At 47.5% G+C, this 21,465-nt stretch overlaps 1 protein-coding gene across 11 annotated transcripts in view; it reads right to left on the minus strand.

The window, feature by feature from the left end:
* Positions 1 to 21,465, minus strand: part of RUFY3 (RUN and FYVE domain containing 3) — a 735,957-nt gene that overhangs the window by 355,652 nt on the left and 358,840 nt on the right. For all 11 annotated transcript variants that reach the window (XM_069626287.1, XM_069626282.1, XM_069626286.1 and 8 more), the window contains 2 exons: positions 7,212 to 7,335; positions 6,453 to 6,514 (listed from right to left, as the gene is read on the minus strand). In XM_069626287.1, coding sequence (XP_069482388.1) covers positions 6,453 to 6,514; positions 7,212 to 7,335 — 186 coding nt within the window. The remainder of the gene's footprint in view (positions 1 to 6,452; positions 6,515 to 7,211; positions 7,336 to 21,465) is intronic.

Raw genomic sequence — 21,465 nt, forward strand, 5'->3', positions numbered from 1 at the left:
CATACACTTGGGGGTTCTAAAAAATTACCTTGAAGCCACTTAAGCAACAGTTATAATAAGCAAGACTTTCAATAACTGTGTGGGGTAAAGTAAGTGAAGAGGCATTAAAACAGTTGATTCAGCACCAGTAAACACAGGTAAATAATCAAGAAGAAGAAATAGATCAACACTTATGAGCAATCCGAGAATTTGATCTCCGACTCTCTCAAGTCCAGCCCCAAGACAGAATGGGGCCTCGTGCCATAAAGTCATCAATTACACATGATATACTGCTCAGGTAGGTTTACTGTTGGATTGAGCAATGCCAGTGGCTACGATCAAGTGCTCCGAACGTTTAGAAAAGTTAAGTATCTGTCCCAGTCCAACCACGCAAGGAAGCCCGGTGGGGATCCTTGACTAGATCACCACCGATCTGAGTCGAGTAAAGGAGAGAGAGAGCCAGGACTTTACCCCCATGTAACCCTATGGAGAGAGAAGGAACAAAACAAGCATACCAACTTACTCCCCTAGCCCCTTTACTTGGATTTTCCCCAGCAACCACTTCAGGGGTTCTGGAATCCGTTAAACCCAGGCACTTCTGTGCTTGGCCCGGTCGAGGTAGGGCAAGTGGTCATGGTTGCAGAAGTCATTTGAAAACTTGGGATTTAGTTTCGGTAGGGCACGATACCTGTATTACAGTTCCAGGGACTGGCCAGCTGTTTACGCCTGACATGAAAGTAAGAAGACTTCTGCAGAGCAGGTAACCTCACGAGACCTCCAGGGAGATAAGATGATGGGATTCAATGGGAGTCACGAGGGTTAGGCGGCAACAAGAGATCTTCGTTTGGCGAACAAAAGAGCTGGCCATGCACAGCTTCTGATGGGACTGGAAGGCTGAAAACGCAGGCGCAGGCATCTTTCAGCACAAGTTGATGATCTTCCAAGTTCCAAGGATGCCCTATGAACGGTGACTGCTGCAGCGAGGTAGTTCAGAAGATAAATGGTCCGCCCACCGTGTGGTCCCGGGACATTTCTGAAGGCTCAGCAGGCACAGATCTTTGAGCAGGGGTCAAGGCCGATTGTTTCAACCAGTCCAGGAATCACGCACCGAAGGTCTTCTTGAGATCAGTACAGAGGAGCAGGGCTTTGCTAGTACTTGGCTGGAGGCAATGATGGTCAGCTTAAACTGTCACCCTCAGGCTTTTTATATATGGCAATTCTAGATCTGGAAGAGCAGGAAGGCGAACAATGGACAACATGGCCAAAGAACAGGCAAGGACATTGAGTCATGGCCAGTTTACAGTATGTGGTACTCTCTATGGCATTACCCAGGAAAATGCAAAAGTGTATAGGGGAAAAAGCCAAAAACACCTCCTGCCACCAGCCCATCCCAGACACATTGTATTTGTAAACATAAAGATAAAAAAGAAAAAGTTAGAACAAAAGGTTTCTTGAAGGCACTTCACTTTAGGGTTATATATACAGCTTTAGAAAGGGAGCTAGTCTCCCTGTACTGATAAGTTCTGGGGGCAAAACGGGAGCACAAAGGAAGGGACGTAAAGCAGAAGGCTATACTTGTCTCCAAACGGTTATGTCAGCAAAAATAAAGCAGAAAGAAAGGGTGTCCCATAGAATTATATAGGAGGAACGCAGCAAAAAGAAAAGCTTTTCTAACACCATTATTCAACTGTCCATGAGCGGGAGGTCTCCAACCAGATCATAAGGTACCTCAAGGATAACAGCCTTGGAGATCCACTTCAATCTGGATTCCACAGTAGAAACTCCACTGCAGCACTCAAGTAGTTGTCCAACTTTCTCTCCAAAGCTCACCTCCCTAGACTCGACTCTCTTATACATGTCCATTTGGACCAACCTACACATTCAACACTGTCAACCATTCTATCCTCCTCGCACTACACAAACTCCAATTTTTCAAAACTGCTCTCTCCTGGATCACCTCCTAACTGGCAACGCGATGATTTAATATCTCTTGTAACTCTTAAACCTCAGACCGGACCGCGCCCCCTGTCAGCAACTAAAGAACAGGCTTTTGACCTCTGCTCTTCACCCTCTAGCACTCTGTCCTAGGAGACTTCTCCCGTCCTTTGGTGTCTGCTATCACCTCTTTGCTGATGACAATTCTTTTTCTCCTGTCTCAAGGGTTTGAATATTTTGCAGGAAAGTCATTTAAAAGGGGTAGTTGAGACCCTGCACATTCCAAAATATAACCTTTAAGGTGGACACCATCTAGGAGGGCAAACTGAACTCATTTAACCTGACCTTTTCAAAATGTTATCATAATCTTCAACTAAAATTCTAGAAGTCGTATTAGGAAATTGCATATGTGAAACCAGTTGAGAGTTAAACCTAGCATTGTAGCAGGAGTATAGCTCAGGGAAAATGTGCTTGCCTTTGAAGCAAGGCGACACGGAACAACACAGGTTCGATCCCCGGGTCCGCACTTAGAAACCTCTGGGTATTAAGCGCGTAATAAATAACCCATCATATCATATCAATTGTGTAATAAAGAAAGAACAAATGAATCAAAACATATCCGCCAAGTACAAAACGACCATATCTCCATCGATTTGGGTGACCCCATAGAGGGGTGGTGAGCACAGCAATGTACGGGAACGATGTAACCAAGTAATTGGAGAATGAATGTTTTTAAAAGTTCAAAATGACTGGGATAATGCTAATTGCAATTTCTTCATCCCAGCATTACTACTATTCGGTGTGCGATATAGGTTATTTAAAAACAGTCTAAATAGACACGATTTTTTGCATATGTTTTATGCATTTTTCGCTATGTGTTTTCACATTTGAATTTGTTCTATGTGAATCTATATTTGGTCTTGATTGTGTGTCTCTAGAAATATATTAAAATTTAAGATACTTTTCCGATTGTTATTTCTTCTCTGTTGATCTTTTTTTATGAATTCTGACGATATTGAATAAACTGTAAAAAAATATGAGTTAAATGGGATTTCTCTAAATAGATTTGGCAAAAGGTTACCGTAGATGGGCACTTTTTGTGATTGTGATACTAAATATAATTGTTTAACTTTAATCCACAACCTCTTTGCTTGTACTGCTCGACTAGGCTGCAGCAAACCTCAAAATTCTCAGGTCACATCCGAAGCAATCATGCTCTGCTGATGTTTCAGGCAGCTCAAAGTAAGCACTGCAGGAAATTGAGTCAATTCTGCATGAGCCTCTCTGGAGCAGTCAGGAGAGATTTACACATGGCTCTAGACTTAGGCCTTCCAACCCATGCCTGCCACCTTCAAGAGTGACAAAAAGGCAACCAGGGCAAACCACCATCTAATAGCGCAGGCCTTTGTGGTCTTGCACAGCGATGGGGGAAATGCTGTCCTGACCGGGCTCCCAGCTGCTCACTTGGCTCCCCTTAAAGCAGTCCACCACGCTGCAGCATGTATTATGGGAGCATGGAAATTTGACCGAATTACCCCAATCCTACGTGAACTACATTGACTTCCCCTGCATGTCAGGATACTGTTCAAGACTGCATGTATCATCTACAAAGCAGTCATGAGTGGCACAGCAGCGTACCTGGTGCCTAAGCTCCACATTTCTGGTGGCACAAGCTCCTTGCACAGTAAATCGACCAACCGGCTTGAATCAAAACTCGTCCGCAAAGAGGCCCCACAAACAATCCTTATCTTGTCATGCGCAACCACCATCTGGAATGCAATCCCGGTGTCGGCTCGGAATGCCCCCACATTTCTCCAATTTCACAAATCCCTCAAAACATGGCTCTTTCAAAAACACCTGACCACGGACTAATTCCAATGGATGCAGATAATGCACAGATCTCACAGTACTGCACTACTGTTTAAAGATGCTATCCCAAATGCTGGCTACCCACTTTCTGTAGAGTGCTCTGCTAGTCTTGAGCGAAGGCCGCTCTTTAGACAAAAGAAATTTAAAAAAATGTAATACATACAGACATTTTCCTCTGCCATGGCACATAAAGACTCCTTGCGCTTTTTCAACCTAATTCCACCACCTTGCAGATTCCTTTGTTATGGGTTCAGTGAGTAAACACAATCTTCCTTTTTCTGCTTCGTTACATGGCCCCACAATCTTCCTCAAGGCTCAATACTAAAAATGTAAATCTGAAAGCCACCATGATGCAAGCAGGCTACTTTATTTCTGATCTTCGCATGAACAAATGTGCTGTGGGACGTCTACATGCAGATTCTTACTGCATAAATAAATCCATCAGATTATTGTGTTGCATTTACGTAGTAAAATAAGGTATTTCTTAGTTTCTTATTGCATAGAAAAGTCAAACAAGCTATTGCAGCCTTCTTATAAGGGACATCTCTCTTCAGCAATTTACTAGTTTAACTGTTAGGAAGAACTCAGCCTCCTGGTCCCTCTTGGCAGCGCTGGCGAAAAAAGCCTTCTTATACCTTGTACACCTTACAAAGATGGCGGCGATTGGGCCCTCACTGCATTTTCATCTGCTATCATTCTAGTCTTGCCACTAGAGGGCAGCATGAACAAGCTACTCATACAATCCTTCTTAAACCATGCTGACGGTGAGAGTAGCGCATTGCTTTGTGCATTTCTTTGCTGAAGCTGCGCTAGTTTTCCGCTAGCTGGGTAAGCTTCTGTTTTCTACTCCTCCCTGCTACCACGGGTTTCCTATTCAGCGTGCAGCATCCTCCCTCCGTTCTGCCGCGTGTTCCTTCCCGGTGTGCAGCGTTTCTTCTTTGCCGCTCCGGCCACTTCACGGACTGGCATTTGCTTCTTACTCCTCGTTGTTTTCCGTTTTTCTTCTTGCTACTCTGTTGTTGGTCCGCTGCATATTTTTTGTGTATTACTATATTCTGCTTACTGTTCTCCCCGCGGGTCTCTCTGCCCGCTATCCTGTTTACTTATTACTCCGGCCCACGGCCCTCTGGCACTCTGTTTATTTGTGCCGGAAGGTACTCATTTCCTGTGCCACACTGTCTATGGGCTATCTCTCTACGCTGAGGAGCTCCGTACTCCACTGACTATGTTTATTGAATTACTATCAGCCTCAGGACAAAGGCTGCTACTTTTTGAAGTGGGTGCTATAACCGAGGGTGCTACATTTTCCCTTGAGGATTCATTTCTGGATTTCCCTTCTACTGGCCCCCTGAATCTGCTCACATTTCTACTGAACTCCGCCTCTGCTTTCAAACTGGACCTATCATTCCCATTGGAAACATAAAAGGGTTCCCCCCCCTCCCCTGCACCTACTACTGACAACCGGGCGTGGCCCCAGGAGAACCTCCTCCGCTTTTTAACATTATTGGAGCACAGGAGAGGTTTCCGGGGACTAGTTTCCACGCTCATCGGAAACCCTGGACCAGATTTCTTCAAAGAAAGGACCACAAAGAACAGGCAAGTTGTAAGACTTCGTGTTTTTGCTGCAATTGTACTATAAGGATGCTGCAATTGTATTGTAAAACTAACATTAATTTTTATTAATGAAAAGCAATTGTAGCTCTCCTGGGAAGCATAACTCAGAAAGCAATTACCTTCAGCGAACAAGAAAATGTTTACAAAAAGAGCTCAACTGTTGAATAATTATGGCCTACTGATACAGGTAGCAGATAAGATGAATGCTACAGAAAGTGGGACTACTTCTATAACTACCCTGCTATCAGGAAAACTGGCTCAATGATTTACTAACCAGGGGTGCAAGATTGAGCCTGACTCGATGGGCAGCTTGATTTCAAAAGGTGAATAAAATATGAGACCAAGAATGTTAATGAAATACTCAAATCACTAATTAGCAGAAAAAAGAAGAAGATGCAGACTGTAGGAGGGGCGGTATTTTTCTCGATAAGCACTAGTCAGCAGCTTCTCCATGTGCAGTGTACACTAACACACTCTGAATTGCCAGCTGTAGTTCATTCCATTATAATACAGACAGTTGGGGTATTTTGATGCAAGGTACATGAACTAAAGGAAAGACCCAGACATCTGTATACTTGGGGAAACCGCTAAGTATTTGTGACAATTGCATAGGAAACAATGATCAGCAACTGCCTTCAGATAGGCACTCTGCCTCCTCTTTGCACTTTTACCTCATTCCAAATGTGGCCTCACTCTGCACTGTTCTGGAGTGACAGCCTGTCAGCACCCTTGCTGCTGAGAGGACAGAGTGCTACAGATGGCCAGATGAGTTTCCCAGTGCCGAGAGGCAACTGCTCTGTGCAAAATCACAAACATTGAACTAAACTGCTTTCTCTCCAGTAGCACATTCATAAAAACACTAAAACATACATTTGATGTTGCAGATAAACCAATAACAGTTAAATGTAACAAAAGGTATACATATATAAAGTATAATAGCATGTCAATGAACACATGCTTGCAGAAAAGAACATTCTTGAGCCAGAACAGAACTACCCATGTGTAGACTAATGGAGAGTACTTTCAAGAAAAATACATTTAGATATGGCACTTACCCTTCACTACCTTTAGTTATGCTCCCATCCTTCAAGTACATTGAAAAATCAATAACTCCAACCTGACATGGAGAAACATTAAAACAAGTTAATTATACCTTTAGGTTTTATACGCTTCATCAACAGAGATTTTAAAGCGGTTAATTGGTTGCACATACATGAAGGCCCGACTAAAAGTATATATTTTAAAGTAGTTATGCCCCACATAAATACAGTAAATTGGACTGGTTTCCTGGCCATTAGATGCTCTAGCTGTCCACAGGAGGTGGGTAAAAGTTTTAGAATATGGGAAACTTAACTTTATATTGATGTAGCAGACAGACAACTCTGACAATAATAGCAATTGCACAAGACAAAGATTATTCTCTGCTGAAATAGGACCAATAATGTCTGCAAACAAAAAAGAACTGTCACCTAACACTAAGTGAATACCTGGAGTGCTCATAGATATTCAGTGGCCGATTTCATATGGTTAATGCAGGGAGGCTTCTGGTGCCACTGACAAACCAGAAAACGTGAAAAATGCAAGATTAAATTCATAGCAGAGAGAAGTATTCTGTATATGAATTTAAATGCACGATTATAGAGGGAAGGTGGAGGCCCCATACAATATTTATTAACCACATTATAATCGCATCTGAAGTTAACACTGTTTTGAAAATCATGAACACATTACAGAAGATCCACCCTGCCCTAAGACTCCTTTAGTCACATGTGTCTTGCACAAAAATTCTCTTCCCACACGCCTTCATGCAGTACCTGCGAGTCTAAGTCTTCCCCTTTCATGCAGAAATTAGCATCGATAACATTCAGTCCTACTAACAGGCCAGCGATTATGGCGCCTTCTTCTTCCATCATTAGTGCATTGGGTTCATAGAATTCACTACAAAACAGAACGGTAAACGTGGAATTAAAACCCAACTCATCAAATAGTGCACAGAATGCGTACACCACCTTTTTTCAACACAACAATAATAACTTGTTATTTGTATAGCGTTTTTAAATAAAGCGATTTACAAAGAACATTTTCATGTACAATTATTTGGGCAAATCATACACACCACACAGCAAAATCTTATGTATGCCAATATACGCTTTTATATGTATATATTTTCACCCCTCAAAATGATCAGTCTGAGGCATACCATGTGTTCAGATAGTCATCCAATTGTCTTCTCTTTACAGCTTTCCCACTTACATTGAGCAGTTCTACATTCACATGAAGATGTTTAGTCTCTGTGTTATTTTTATATTCTTAAGCAGCCAGGTATATGGGACAAATATTACTTACTCAGTAATCTTTTTTCTGTGGCTTATATCTGCTTAGAATCACATGCTATGCATAGTCCACCATCTAGAGGTTATTTGGAGTTTTACAGATTTCTTTAAGAATTAGAAAAATAGGGAGTCAACAGGGGCGTTCCTAGTACACTGTCCCTAACCTAAGAGTACAGAGACTCACAATCCTTGACTCCTACAAATGTATATTCCCCATTTGAGTACAGGCATGACCCCCTGAAGAGTTGTCATTCTGAATTTGAGGTTTTACATACTGGTTTGCCACTGGTTAAGATGGATTTCCAAAATAAGCCCTGGTGGTAGGGTTTTTGGAGGCCACCCTATCATGATGAACAGGGGAGACACAGAGTTTAGTCACAACCCAGTCAAGGTGAGGTAGCCGAGCAATCAAGGAAGAGTGTAAGAGTAGGCTAGAGCTACAATGAATCCACACAGAGCAACGCCAGTAATTCCAGTTAGACAAGAAGTACATGAAAATACAATTAGTTGTTAGACCTTTAACTTTACACACCAAGCATATACAAATCACAAGTAAGTATTGTCACACAAGGACTTCTATAACATATACATATCCACCCTCAAATGTTTGTTATTTTGGCAGAAACAGCCATCGAAGATTCACATATATATAAATATTCAGAACAATCATAAAATTCCAAAAATCATACTAAAATTCCTCGGGACACAAACATAATCAATATAATACAGTATATCAGACAGCATTAGGAACACCATCATGAAAATGCACATAATAACACCTCTATACATAGTCTGAACCGTGAACAAATGTAGAATTCCTAAAAATATTGACACTTTCACATCAAAACATTACCCCACGCCCCTTTTAATGGAGCGTATAAAAAACTATACAAAATGCAGAAGAACTTAAAATGTTTATTCTTGTATAATGCATCAAGCAGGGATATCATGACACACCCCTAAGGCTCACCCCACCTTTGTGGGACCCAGAGTGGTCATTCTGCAATAGCTGTGGTTGGCTTGGTTCTTCGTGACCATGCGCTGCATAAGATGGGAGCCAAGGGAAAAACGAACTTTCACCTCTGTGCATAAGAGTAGAAAGGTAAGAGCAGGTCTATGCTATAATATCTTAACCTGCTTTCCATTTATTTATTTAATAGATTTTTTATAACGTGCCTAATACCGTACGCGAGTTCGGTTTCTAAGCGCGGAATTCGAACCTCTGTTGCTCTGCGTGGTCTTGCTTCCAAGACTAGCGCGTTGCCCTGTGCTATCCTCCTGAGAATATTTGTCAGCCAAGTCTTTCTAATGTCTGCATAGATGGGGTTAAACAAGATACAAAATAGGCCAAATTCTCTGTAGCCCCACACATACAATATTGGTTGACCCTCCCTTTCCCTCTACAAGTGCGTACTGCCAGCAGCAAAACACCCATCTTCAATCTAGTAAGCAAGATCTTATGTGAGTTTGTCGCAAATGAGAGATAGCCTGTCAATCCCCTCGTAGTTCTAAATGGAAGATGCGTCCTAACTTGTGTACTGGCCAGCATCCAATATTCGCTTGTATCCACCAGAACCTGTTCCATCCTGAGCTTCAGAGTTCTTTTATTAGCAATACATCAATAAAGCAGGAAACAAACTCAAACTTTGCTGGGATGACTCGACATAGTTGCTGAGTGACAGCACATTATTAATCAAGGCCTTGGTGAGTCCCCCCCATCCGACCAGCGGCTATGCCAAAGTAAGATTGGACTTACTCGAACCGTGCCTGTTATATGTCTGCTCAGACTACAAATGAGATTTGTAAACAGAGGTCGACTGAGGAACGGTTAGTAACTTTTCTGCTGTCTGGGTTAGAATACCCCCATATCTCGCAACCATATATTCCTGATGCGACTGCTTTCCCTCTGAAGTCTGCATGTGTTCTGTTGATAAATGCACAAATCCATAAAGGGCACAGAGAGGAACACCCATGATCTTCACATACTTGACCAGGATCAGATAAGAATTCAGACCATGAGAAATCATACTGGTTCTCAGACTAAAAGAAAGTTGGGCGTCCGACAGTGCAATATAGGTGAGTAATCCGATCCAAGAAAATAGGCAGAACTCTTAAGAGTCAACACAAACAACTTCCTTAATTCAAACCATAAAATGGTATGGTCTTCTGCCTAAAGGGCACCAGTTCCAAAGCATAGTTCATGTAAGTTTTGATAGGAATAGCAGTAGCATTGGTGATGAAACAAGCGCTCGAAAGTTAGATAAAAGTGCAAGTAAAAGTTCAGGTAAGTACTCGGCTCAATCCAACACACTAGGATAGGCCCAGGGAAGCACCCTTAAGCTAAGTTCCACCACCAAAGGTTAGGTCAGATTGAGTTAGAGTCATGGGTTCACACTTTCAATACCCTATGGGAGACTGGGGAGAAAGCAACAGTTATGTAGATTTACCCTCCTCTCCGGGTTCACTGTAAACCACGGTTAGGGGTTCCAGATCTCGTTCCAGGCTTGTTCTCCAGTTCTTGTTCCACCCGCAAGGGTCATCTAGATGTCTAAACAGAAGAACAAGTTACTAACCCCATTCTTTCGACTGGATGTTCCTCCCACGTATTCCTCATCTTTGACACTTGTTGTGTTTGGAATACGTGGGAGGACAATCCATTCAAAGAGATAATTTGTTTCACAGGATTTTGTTTCAGTCAGTTGCGGTACTTAGGAAATCGGATCCGGACAGCTTCCAGTTGAAAAATCAAACTAAGGTAAGGAAGACTTCTGTGGTAGAGGCAGCCATGGCACACAAAGACCACATTCAACCAAGGTCATCATGGTCAGGGGGCGATAGACGATCGTACAGCAGAGAACACAGGAGTAGCCCCAGATCATCTTCCCCTGGAGATGGCTGAAAATGCTGGAGCAGGCGATTGTAACACAAGCTCAAGATCTGCTAAGTTCCAAGGCTCTACTCGAAATGACGGCTGCAGCAAGGTACCCCAGTAGAAAGCTGGTCAGTCCACAGAGTGGTCTAGGGACACTTTCGAAGGCTCATGCACGGATCCTCGAGCAGGGGTCAAGACTGGTTGTTCTCAGTGGTCCTGCTGTCAAAGCACCAACAAAGTCCTTCTTGAGATCAAGACACAGGACCAGGGCTTCACCGGGCCAACACTGGAGTCGATGCTGGTCAGCATCAGGGGTTGTCTTTGCGTAATCAGCAAACTGCTCTTTGCCGGTCTCCGTTATTTATCATAGGCAGCACCCTACTTTTTATATGCATGACTATCACATATTTTGGCCACCTTGTTTCTTTAGTAAATGGGTTTTAGTTAGTTTGGCTCAATTTCTGCCACGTTTTTCACTGGTTAGTTTGGTAATATCCATTAACATTTTTTGTAGGAGTTTGTGAATTATTTTGCTGGCATTATTATTGTGTTATCGATTTATACAGGAGACAATCCATATATAAAACATTTCTACAGTACATGAACTGTGCATTTGAGTGTTCTGATCTATATAAACAAATGTGTTTATGATCTGTTCGGCATTAGGGTTTTCATGGGTATAACCTCAGAGGTATACCACGTTTGATAGCAATTGTCTTAACTTGTAGACAAGGAACAAGTTACTTACCTGTAACTGTTGTTCTCCAGCATGGGTCTGGCATGGATTCACATGCTCATGAATATATTCCCCATCGTCAGGCTGGGAATCTTCGGTAAAGAAAAATCAGTATCAGTTTTGTTTCTGATCTGTCTTTCGTAGTAGTAACCAATCACTGATCTCTGCGTCATACTGACCCCCAGCCAATGACTGCCCTCTACCTAAGCCCCGCCCTCTGGCAGCCATCTTCAGATTTGGTAGCACGTGAAGTGGCAGTATGACCAAGTGAAGAGCCGCAGAGGGGTAGGCAGGAGGGTTCGCATGTGAATCCATGCCAGACCCTTGCTGGAGAACAACAGTTACAGGTAAGTAACTTGTTCCTTCTCCAGCATGGGGTCTGGCATGGATTCACATGCTCATGAATATAAGAATAAATAGCAGTACACACATGCACAACCACGGGGGGTGGCAAAAGGCTCAACATTAAGCAATACAAAAAACTCAACATTAAGCATCTCTTACCTCCTCACCAGGCTCACCTTAAGCGAACAGGTTGCGCAGCACTGCTTGGCCGACCCTGGACTCCTCCCTGGAATCCCGATCGACGCAGTAGAATCTCGTGAAGGTGTGCGTCGACCTCCACGTAGCAGCCCTGCAGATGTCCAGCAGGGGCACGCCAGATAAGAACACCGTAGTAGCAGCGATCGCTCTGGTCGAATGGGCTCTCGGACGGCCTGGCAGCGGTCGGTTAGCCAACCGGTGGCAGTGCATGATGCAGCCGGAGAGCCATCTGGAAATAGAAGACTTCGAGAGAGCCTTCCCTTGATTCACAGGTCCAAAGTTCACGAATAGCTGTGATGTCCTCCGAAAACTCTTCGTGCGGTCCACGTAGAACTTCAGCGCTCTAGCCACATCCAGCGAGTGCAAAGTCCTCTCGGCCGGCAACGAAGGAGACGGGAAGAAAACAGGTAACACCAGGGGCTCGTTAAGATGGAAGTCCCACGGCACCTTGGGCATAAAGGAGGGGTGCGTTCTAAGCACCACCCTCGAGGCATGGAAAGTCAAGTACGGTGCTTTGCAGGATAGGGCCTAGATCTCTCCCACTCGTCGTGCGGAGGTAATGGCCACCAGGAATGCAGTCTTCCACAACACAAACTTCATCGGTGCGGAGCGCATTGGCTCGAATGGGGGCCCCCCATGAGCCTGGTCAGCACCACGTTAAGTTCCCACGCCGGGACCTTCACCGGCGGGAACGACCGGAACAGTCCTTTCATAAACTCTTACCAGTCGATGGGACCACAGGGACGTTCGTCCTGTGGTTCTGGTATATCTGGAGATCGCCGCCAGATGAATCTTAATGGAGGCATGGGCTAGCCCAGCCTTTGCCAGCAATAGCAGGTACGGCAGCACTTGAGGGGCCGTAATCCGTAGGGGGTTGATCTTCTGTGCTCGGCACCAGATAGAGAACCTCTTCCACTTATGACCGTAGCATTTGAGAGTCGAGGACGCCCTGGCCTTTGCAAGAACCTCTCTGCAATCGGCCGGTATATCGTAGCCTCCAAACTCTAGCGCTGCAGGAGCCAAGCCTGCAGGTTCAGCGACGCCGGGTCGTGGTGGAAGATGGCGCCTCCTTCTCTGGAGAGAAGGTCCGCGTCCGCCGACAGCTTGATGGGAGGGGACGTTGACAAGTCCAGAAGGTCCGGGAACCAGATCTGGTATAGGCCGTCCCAGGGGTAGAGAACGCATCGCCCATGCTTCTCGGCTGGGGAAACCTGCTGGCGAACCTCTTGCACTTCGAGTTCGTTGCTGTTGCGAACAGGTCGATTTGGGGTTTGCCCCATCGTCGGAAGAGTTGATCCACCTGATCCTGGCACAGTTCCCACTCGTGACACGCGCGCAGCTCCCTGCTGAGCGAGTCGGCGATGGGGTTTCTTTCTCCTGCCAGGTGTAAGGGAACCAGGAACATCCCCTGGGCGACCGCCCAGTGCCACAGATCCTGTGCCTCCTTGGATAGGGCTGGGGATCTGGTGCCTCCCTGCTTCCGTATGTAAAACATTGTCGTGGTGTTGTCCGTGAAGATCCGCACCACCTTGCCCTTGAGCGACGGGAGGAACGATTTGAGAGCCCAGAACACCGCTCGGAGTTCCAGGACGTTGATGTGCAGGAGCCTCTCCTCCGGGAGCCAGAGGCCTCTTGCGTGGAGATCTCCGGTGTGGGCGCCCCAACCTTCCAGGGAGGCGTCCGTCGTCACCGTCTCCTGGTACGCCGGCGTCTGAAAGTCCTTGCCCGCCGTGAGGTGCGCTCGAACGCCCCACCACTGAATCGCCCGCCGGAACACCTCGTTGAGGGGGACCCTGTCTTCGAAGGTGCCCGTCGCCTGCATCCAACGGGCGTCAAGAAATTCTTGAAGAGGGCGCATCCGTAGTCTGCAGAGGCGCACCAGGTAGATGCAAGAGGATATCATCCCCAGGAGGGACTTGATGGACCACACCCTGGCCACGTCCGTGGCTAGCAGGTGCTGCACTTTGCCTAGAATGGTCTTCGTCCGTTCTTCCGACGGTGCTGCCAGGCGCCTCACTGTATCGAGCTTCGCTCCCAGAAACAGGGCCACCTGCGACGGCACCAGGTGGGACTTTGGGTAATTTATGGCGAATCCCAGGTCTGTGAGTAGCTGGACGGTCCTCGCAGTGTGTTCGACGGCGAGTTCCCTCGTCCTTGAGCGGATGAGCCAGTCGTCCAGGTAGGGGTAGACGTGAATCCCCTGCAGGCGCAGCCGCGCCGCCACAGGTGCTAGGCACTTGGTAAAGACCCTGGGGGCCGACTTCAATCCGAACGGCAGTGCTCTGAATTGGTAGTGGGTCCCTGGACGACGAACCTGAGGAACTTTCGGTGACTTTTGAGGATGGGAACGTTGAAGTATGCATCCTCCAGGTCCAACGACGATAGAAAGTCGCCTTCCTCCAGCTGTCCCAGTACGTGCTGGAGGGTGACCATCCTGAACTTTTGTGACCTGATGTATTTGTTCAAACGACGAAGGTCCAGGATGGGGCGCCAGCCGTCCGTCTTCTTCCTGATGAGGAAGTACCTTGAGTACACCCCGGAGCCCTGGAGCCTCTTCGGGACAAGCTCGATGGCGCCTTTCCTGAGCATCGCCCGTACTTCCAACAGCAGTTGCGGGACGTGACTTTCCTTCCTGGCCACAGGTGGAACGTGAGGGCACTTCTTCAGGAATTCGATAGAGTGTCCTCTTGCCAGGGTATCCAGCACCCAACAGTCAGTGGAGATGGACTTCCACACGCTGACGAACTTAGTCAGCCGGCCTCCCACCGGGGTGCTTCGGTGGGGGCCCGAGACCACGGCCGGTTCAGTCCTGCTTGGAGGTGGTGGCCTTGCCGCCCTGGCCACCTTGCCGACGGCGGCGAGGCACTCCCTGCTTGCCACGACCCCTGTAGGCCTCCTGAGACGAGGAGCGTGCCGCCTGGCGGTAGGATGACGAGCCACCGCTGGATCCCTTGGAGGCACCCTGTCTGCCTCCGGAGCTCCGAAAGGGCCGTCGTTGCTGAAGGGCTCCTAGGGCGCAGGCCGTCTCCGTGTCAGTCTTTATGGCTTGGAGGGATTCGTCCACCGCCTTCCCGAACAAGTTGCTGCCGTCGAACGGCATGTCCAACACTCTGGTCTGGCCGTCCTGACGGAAGTCGGTCGCCCGGAGCCAACCCCGTCGTCGTAGGCAAACACTGTTGCCCAGCTGGCGGAACCCGGTATCGGCAATATTGGTTGCCACCGTTATGGCGTGGTCCAACGCCACCTCGCCTTCTTGAAGTATTTCCAGGGCCTCGGACCTCTTGTCGTCCGGTAGGAAGTCCAATATGGGGGCCAGCTTAAACCAGAGCTCCCTGTCGTAACGAGCCACGATCGCCAGGGCGTTGGCCGCTTTGATCGTCATCGCCGCCGATGAAATGAACCACCGCCCCATGGCGTCCAACTTCTTTCCCTCGCCGTCCGGCAGGGAATTCGACGTCGAGGCTCCTGACCCCGCCGCTTTCTTCTTCGCCGCCGCCGAGACGACCGAGTCTGGCGTTGGCTGGGCCCTGAGGCACAGGGGAGCGGTTTCGGGGACCCGGTACTTCTTCTTGTACCAGTCCCGTTTGGCTAGTGCCGTGGAGGGGTTCTTGAGAACCGACAGGCCTTCCTCCCAGATGTCATCGATTAGAGGCACCGCGATGACAGTCTTCCTCTTGGCCTCCCGGCGCCTATAGAGGAAACCTTCCTTTTTCTGCTCCTCCGGGCAGAGCTGGAACAATTCTGACGCCCTGGCGATCATGGCGTGGAATGAGCCAATCTCGTCGGGCGGCGAGGCTCGTGCAACGGGAGACCCGTTCTGTCGTCGTCGCCCTCAGAACCCGTCGTCGAGCCCATCGCACCGTCATCTCCCGACTCGTGGGAGGATGAGGAGGGAACTGTAGGCCTTACGGGGGCGAGTGGAGGAGAGGGTTGGGTCCTCCGTCGTTTGTTCTGAGGACTTCCCGATGGGCCAGGTTGCGGGTCCTCCGGCCTGGGCTGTGGTAATCTCGTCCTTATCTCAGAGCATAAGGACTGGATCGCAGACAAAATGGCCGCCGAGCTATCCTGAGGCCCAGGTTCCGGCTGCGCCGGAAGGAAAGGCTGCTCTTCCTCGCCATCATCGTCTTCCTCGGTTATCTCCCGAGGATCTTCCCTACGGGATCGAACCTTCTCGAATTGGACTTCGAGATTCCTCACGGCCTCGGTCAGTTCCTCCTCCGAGGCTGACTCCGAGCTCGAGGAGGCTACCGTGCCCCCCCTCGCTTCTTCCATCATGGTGGCCATGACGATGGGCTGAAACGAGGATTCCCTCCTTGGCGGCAGGGAAACTCTAGTCCCGGAGGCAGTCTCCGCTGGCGGGGTCTCTGCCGGCTTGGCCAGAGTCGCCGCGATCGCCTCGATAGAGGCCTTTGCCTGCTGGTTAGGGGCCTTCACCACCTTAGGTGCGTCCCGGGCCTTCTCCTTAGGGGGAGGGGCGACGCCTCGCTCCCCCTCTTCCGAGATCGGACGGGGCTTCTCCCGAAGTTTACCCGGGGTCTCGGACTTCCTCTTCCCCAAACCGGAGCGCTGGCTCGTGGTTGACGGTGCCGGGGAAGGCGCGCCCTGCCTGGCGACCGAAGAGCCCGACCTTTCGGCGCTCCCGGAGCCAGCGGACTCACGGCGCTTGGCCTGGTGTTGGGCTCCCGTCGCCGGGGCACCTGCACAGGACTTAGAAGCCCGCTCGGACCCTTTCTTCTTCTCACCCATTGAGCCCTTCTCCAACCAGCTGGCGAGACGGGATCGACGGTCCCTCATGGTCCGCTCCGACAAGTTCTTGCAGAACTGGCAGTCCTTCTCTACATGAGTCTTGTCCCCATGAAGACAGAGGCATTGCGAATGTTCGTCTTTCTTAAACACATTCTGCAGCCCGCATCCAGGGCAGCTGCGAAACAGCTTGGGTCCGGGTGACGAACTCGCGTCCTGGGCCATCTCGAAGTAGGCCGTGAATCTTCTGGAATCCTCCAAGAAGTTGATTCGACGAAATCTTCACCCTTGAGGGGCGTAGGAAAATCCCATAACGGGTAGCCGTTAACGGGAGTAGAAACTGTGGAGCTTGAGGCTCGATTAACCGAAAAAATTTGAAAATTCACCTGAAAAAGCGTGAAACACGCAGTAAAAGCTCAAGAGCTAAGCACGAGGACTCCCAACACTTGAACGTGCGGTAAAAATCTGAAGATGGCTGCCAGAGGCGGGGCTTAGGTAGAGGGCAGTCATTGGCTGTGGTCAGTATGACGCAGAGATCAGTGATTGGTTACTACTACCAAAGACAGATCAGAAACGAAACGGATACTGATTTTTCTTTACCGAGGATTCCCAGCCTGACGACGGGGAATATATTCATGAGCATGTGAATCCATGCCAGACCCCATGCTGGAGAAAATCCAATTATTCATGGTGGGAAAAAATGTCCCGTCTACCTGCGCTTCGTAGAAGTCTTGGTTCCAAAGATGATCTGATTAACAGTGTTAGGGCAGCTTTTCTCAAGTCTAACTAAGGGCTTTATAAAACCATACATCTGAGGCGGTAGATAAGCCCCAGTCTTAGTATAAGGCTGTACCACATGAGAATGTGGTAACATGGACAGAGCAGCCAGGCTCATTTTAGGAGGGAGAGAGGGCTGCAGCTTGATAAAAAGAAATTGTAGAATACATATGGCCCAAAGAAACACTGAAACACTATGTATTGTAAAAAAAAGTGTTCAGGGACTTCACAGCATTAGGCCTGGGCATGTGGTATGGACAAACTCCCAACCATGCGAATCATCCACACAGGATGCACACCTGACATAAGGTAAGTATAACCCAAGCCTTCACAGTACCTTAAGAGAAAAGAGCTTTGGAGTGGATGCCTTCAGCCTGAAGCAGTACAGGACCCCGTCCCTGGGTTCTTGGTTTGGAGACTAAAGAACTTGACACAGGATGGGAACTTGCAGCAGCAGTCACCAGAGGAGGCTTCTTTACAGGTTCTTGCAACTCTGTGGATTTGGCGCCTTTTTACAGCAGCCAGATGAAGGACGAATATCGCCGGTCAGATTCTCTTCACTCTCGGTCTTGCACGCTGGTGAGGGGACTTCAGGACTTCAAATCGTGTCTATGGAGATCCAGCAGGAGTCCACCAACGTTTCAGACTTATTTGGACTTCGGTAGACCATGCACCTCACTCAGACTTTGAGGTCCCAGGCTATTGACGGTTTGCAGCCCCAGCATATCTCAGTACGTCGTGGCATGGCTCAAAATGAAGGTCTTCTTGAGACTAGTGGATCTCAGGAGCCTCTGTGTAGGAGTCACCATTTTTTCGGGATGCCCAGATCAATTGGAATGAAGGATTGCATCATGCTATGTTACACAGAAGGCTCTCCGGTGGCTCAAAATTGCTACAGATGTCTTTTCTTCATCTTCCTTTTCAGTTTCAGCTCCAGTGGTCGACTTGTCAGCAGCTTCCAGGTTTGGAGTATTTATCAGGAACTACAGCACAACTTCTGCAATCTCTCCCTACAGTTTACAGAAAGGGGCAGTCTCGCTGTCCAATCAGGACAGCCAGCCCCCCCAATGAGACTGGGTCCCCTTTCAGGCAAGGTGAAAGACAAGGGGCTGCAGAGTTTTGGATTCCTCCCTCGGTTCCTGCCTTCTCAGAGTCAGGGCGTGGAATATAAAGGATTCCCGCTAAAGACAAAACTTCCACCGAGGTCGTTCCCACCTAGAATGGAAGGGTAAGACCTCAAATTATAAGCAAACGAGAAGGAGCCCATCAGTTTAGCAAAATGGCGTTCCTTCTGTTCATTACCGAAGCCGAGTTAACAGCCTGCGAGCAAGAAGACTAAAGTCACTAAGGTAAAACCACTGCCACCATTCATTCAAGTAAACTTGCAAGTGTGATAAAAATGGTACAGGCAAGTAAGCAAGGGGATACATGATATCCCTGCAGCACTCCACATAAGGTGGGGTGTGCTGGTTCACTAAATAAAAAGTAAAGGGGGATGAGGATCCCTCTTTACCCCTGGGGAACTGTAGTTCACCCAAGTACAATAAAGAGTAATTAACAGGGAAACCGAAAGGGGAATCCCAGCCCAAGCCCAAAAATTATAGGAAACTATAACTCCAACCATACACTATGGAGAGACATAGAAAGGTCACCCATAAAAAGAGTAAAAGACTAGGTGAGAGATGAAAACGATTCCCCTTCACCTAGGACAAAGGAAAATAATCACCAAGTCTGAGCTCAGGAAGCTGTTTCACAATTATGAAAATCTTACCTAACAAATAGTTGCTGGAGCTCCCCTTTTAGCCAAGATTCCGGCTGGGAGCAAGCCCAACGCTACAAATGGTAATGATCTGCACCATTCAACCAGCTAGTGGCTAGCAAGTTAATGATAGGCACTGGTCATCGCATCTGCCCAGCAAGACTGTCTGGCACCAGAGTTGTGCATTGGGACTAGACAGTCCCAACTCCCTCCTTTGACAGACACACACAGAAAGACTGACGGACAGAGACAGACAGAGACGGACACACAGACATAGGCCTTTCCGACTGAGACCTCTTTGTTTGGCTATTGGGGGATGGACTCAGACCTCGGTCTAAAGCCCCAACCTTGAGTTCCTAATGTTTCGATTCGGACTCGTCTTGCACTGACTGACCGCATGGTGTATGCTGCGCACCGTTTCTGCATGGGTTCCCAGAGTGTCTTGGGTTTTCATTTTTGGCAAGCCGGGCAGCGATCCTCTGCGTGGTCTCAAGGTACACTATTACACACTGTGTATTCTGCTAGGAGAATTTAGAATTGCACCGCAGGCAAAATGTAAACCTATATTCTCCATTAAGGTATTGAGGTTTTGAAGCCGCCTTAATATTTAGAAGGGGGAGGTGAATAGGCATTCTCTAGGCATGCAAAGTAAAAATATATATTCCCCCACCCTACTGTACGCCTCAAAGCTGTAGCGGGCGCCCTTTCGGTGTCATTTATCGAAATCTTGGCCTCTAATTTTTTGCATTCTCACGTCAAAAAGTTGCCGTCAACTGATGGTCGATAACAATCTGAGGACGTCTATGCATGAAGTATTGTGGGTCACTGTACAGTAGGATAGGGACAGTGTGACAGTAAGACCCATTGGTCTGCTCTTTTACAAATTCAAAAGGAAATGTGTAATACTCTGAGCCTACTACTTGATGGCACACTATGCATAGCAGGGAAATATTTACACCATCACATGCTACTGATATGTGCATAAATAATTTTTTCTCTTATTTCATCTCTGCTGTGACCATGTGTATGCACACAAGGGCTGAACATCAGAAGGGGCAGTGGCACACCAAAAAGGCATGCCCAAGTTAACATGGTTGTCACTTCCTACACGTCAAATTTTCTGTCTTAACTAAAGTTTTTACTGAATTTCAGATGTTATGCTAGATCTGACCCACTGCCATTTTGCACCAATTATTAAAACAAAAGGAAAAGTGGAGCCTAATGGCCATGGCTGCTTATATCTCCCCAGCCTAGTAACTAACCAGATCCCAATTGCCATGGCCAGTAGCCTCAGTCTATGGCTGAGGCCCAAATCCCCTCACTAGTAAATGAGATCCCACCGTAAATCGATACTGTCCCCCATCACACCAACACAACTAGAAGTGCATGGACCCCTTTCCTCCCCAACATTCATTTTCATAGTTTTTCAAGGGAAATTCACATAAACATACCATGGTGACCTCAATGCCACGTTGCATTACCACAGTAATCCTTTCTTTGGTAATGCACTGTTTCCCAATTGCCACAGTGAATGAAAACACACAGTTTGACAGTCTTCCCGAATCCCAGTGTAACCCTCGATGTGTACCCTCTCCTCCTTTCTAGGCCCGCACTCATCTCCGAGCCATGTGTAAATCCTGCCTGACCGTTCCCCAATACCCACGTTCACACAGCGATGTGTGCAGCACAATTTTTTTTTCAGAGCGGGTCATGCAACTTTTCTGCAGGAATCCAGCAGGATAGCCCCCGGCAAGACAAAAACCTGTTGCAAAAAAAACTCTACAGCCCATCCTTAACTTTCCCACTTACACATGTGGTCTCTCTCTACACTTCTTCCCTCCTCCACCCAAATGTAAAACCACCTCTTTCTCGGTCTAAATCAGGTTTTAAGCCCTAACCTTTTTTTTTGGCTTCCCACAGGATTACCAACATTGGCATACAGGAAAAGAAATGGTTGCTTTCCATTTCTGAAAAATGTCATTGATGCAATGCAGCATGTGAGATGTATACGCATTTTTTTGAAAAAGGCTACTGCCTTCTCTGCAAAATGTTAACATATTTACTAGACAGATTCACATCAAAACATGGAATTTCTGTGATCAATGGAGTATTTAGGCTTTCTGCTGCCATAGGCCCAACGGAGTGCATGCACTCCTGTTTCCCAACTTCACTCCACCTCTGCCAGACGCTACACCTTCAGATTCCACCCCTTCAACAGACACTTTGCCTTGACCAAACTACGCCCCTTAACCTCTATTTTGTCCCCCCATTTTGGCTCCATGACATAAGGACGTCTTTAAGGCTG

The sequence above is a fragment of the Ambystoma mexicanum genome, chromosome 6p, assembly GCF_040938575.1.
Source record: "Ambystoma mexicanum isolate Mex_15411 chromosome 6p, UKY_AmexF1_1, whole genome shotgun sequence".
In the NCBI taxonomy this organism is placed as follows: domain Eukaryota; kingdom Metazoa; phylum Chordata; class Amphibia; order Caudata; family Ambystomatidae; genus Ambystoma; species Ambystoma mexicanum.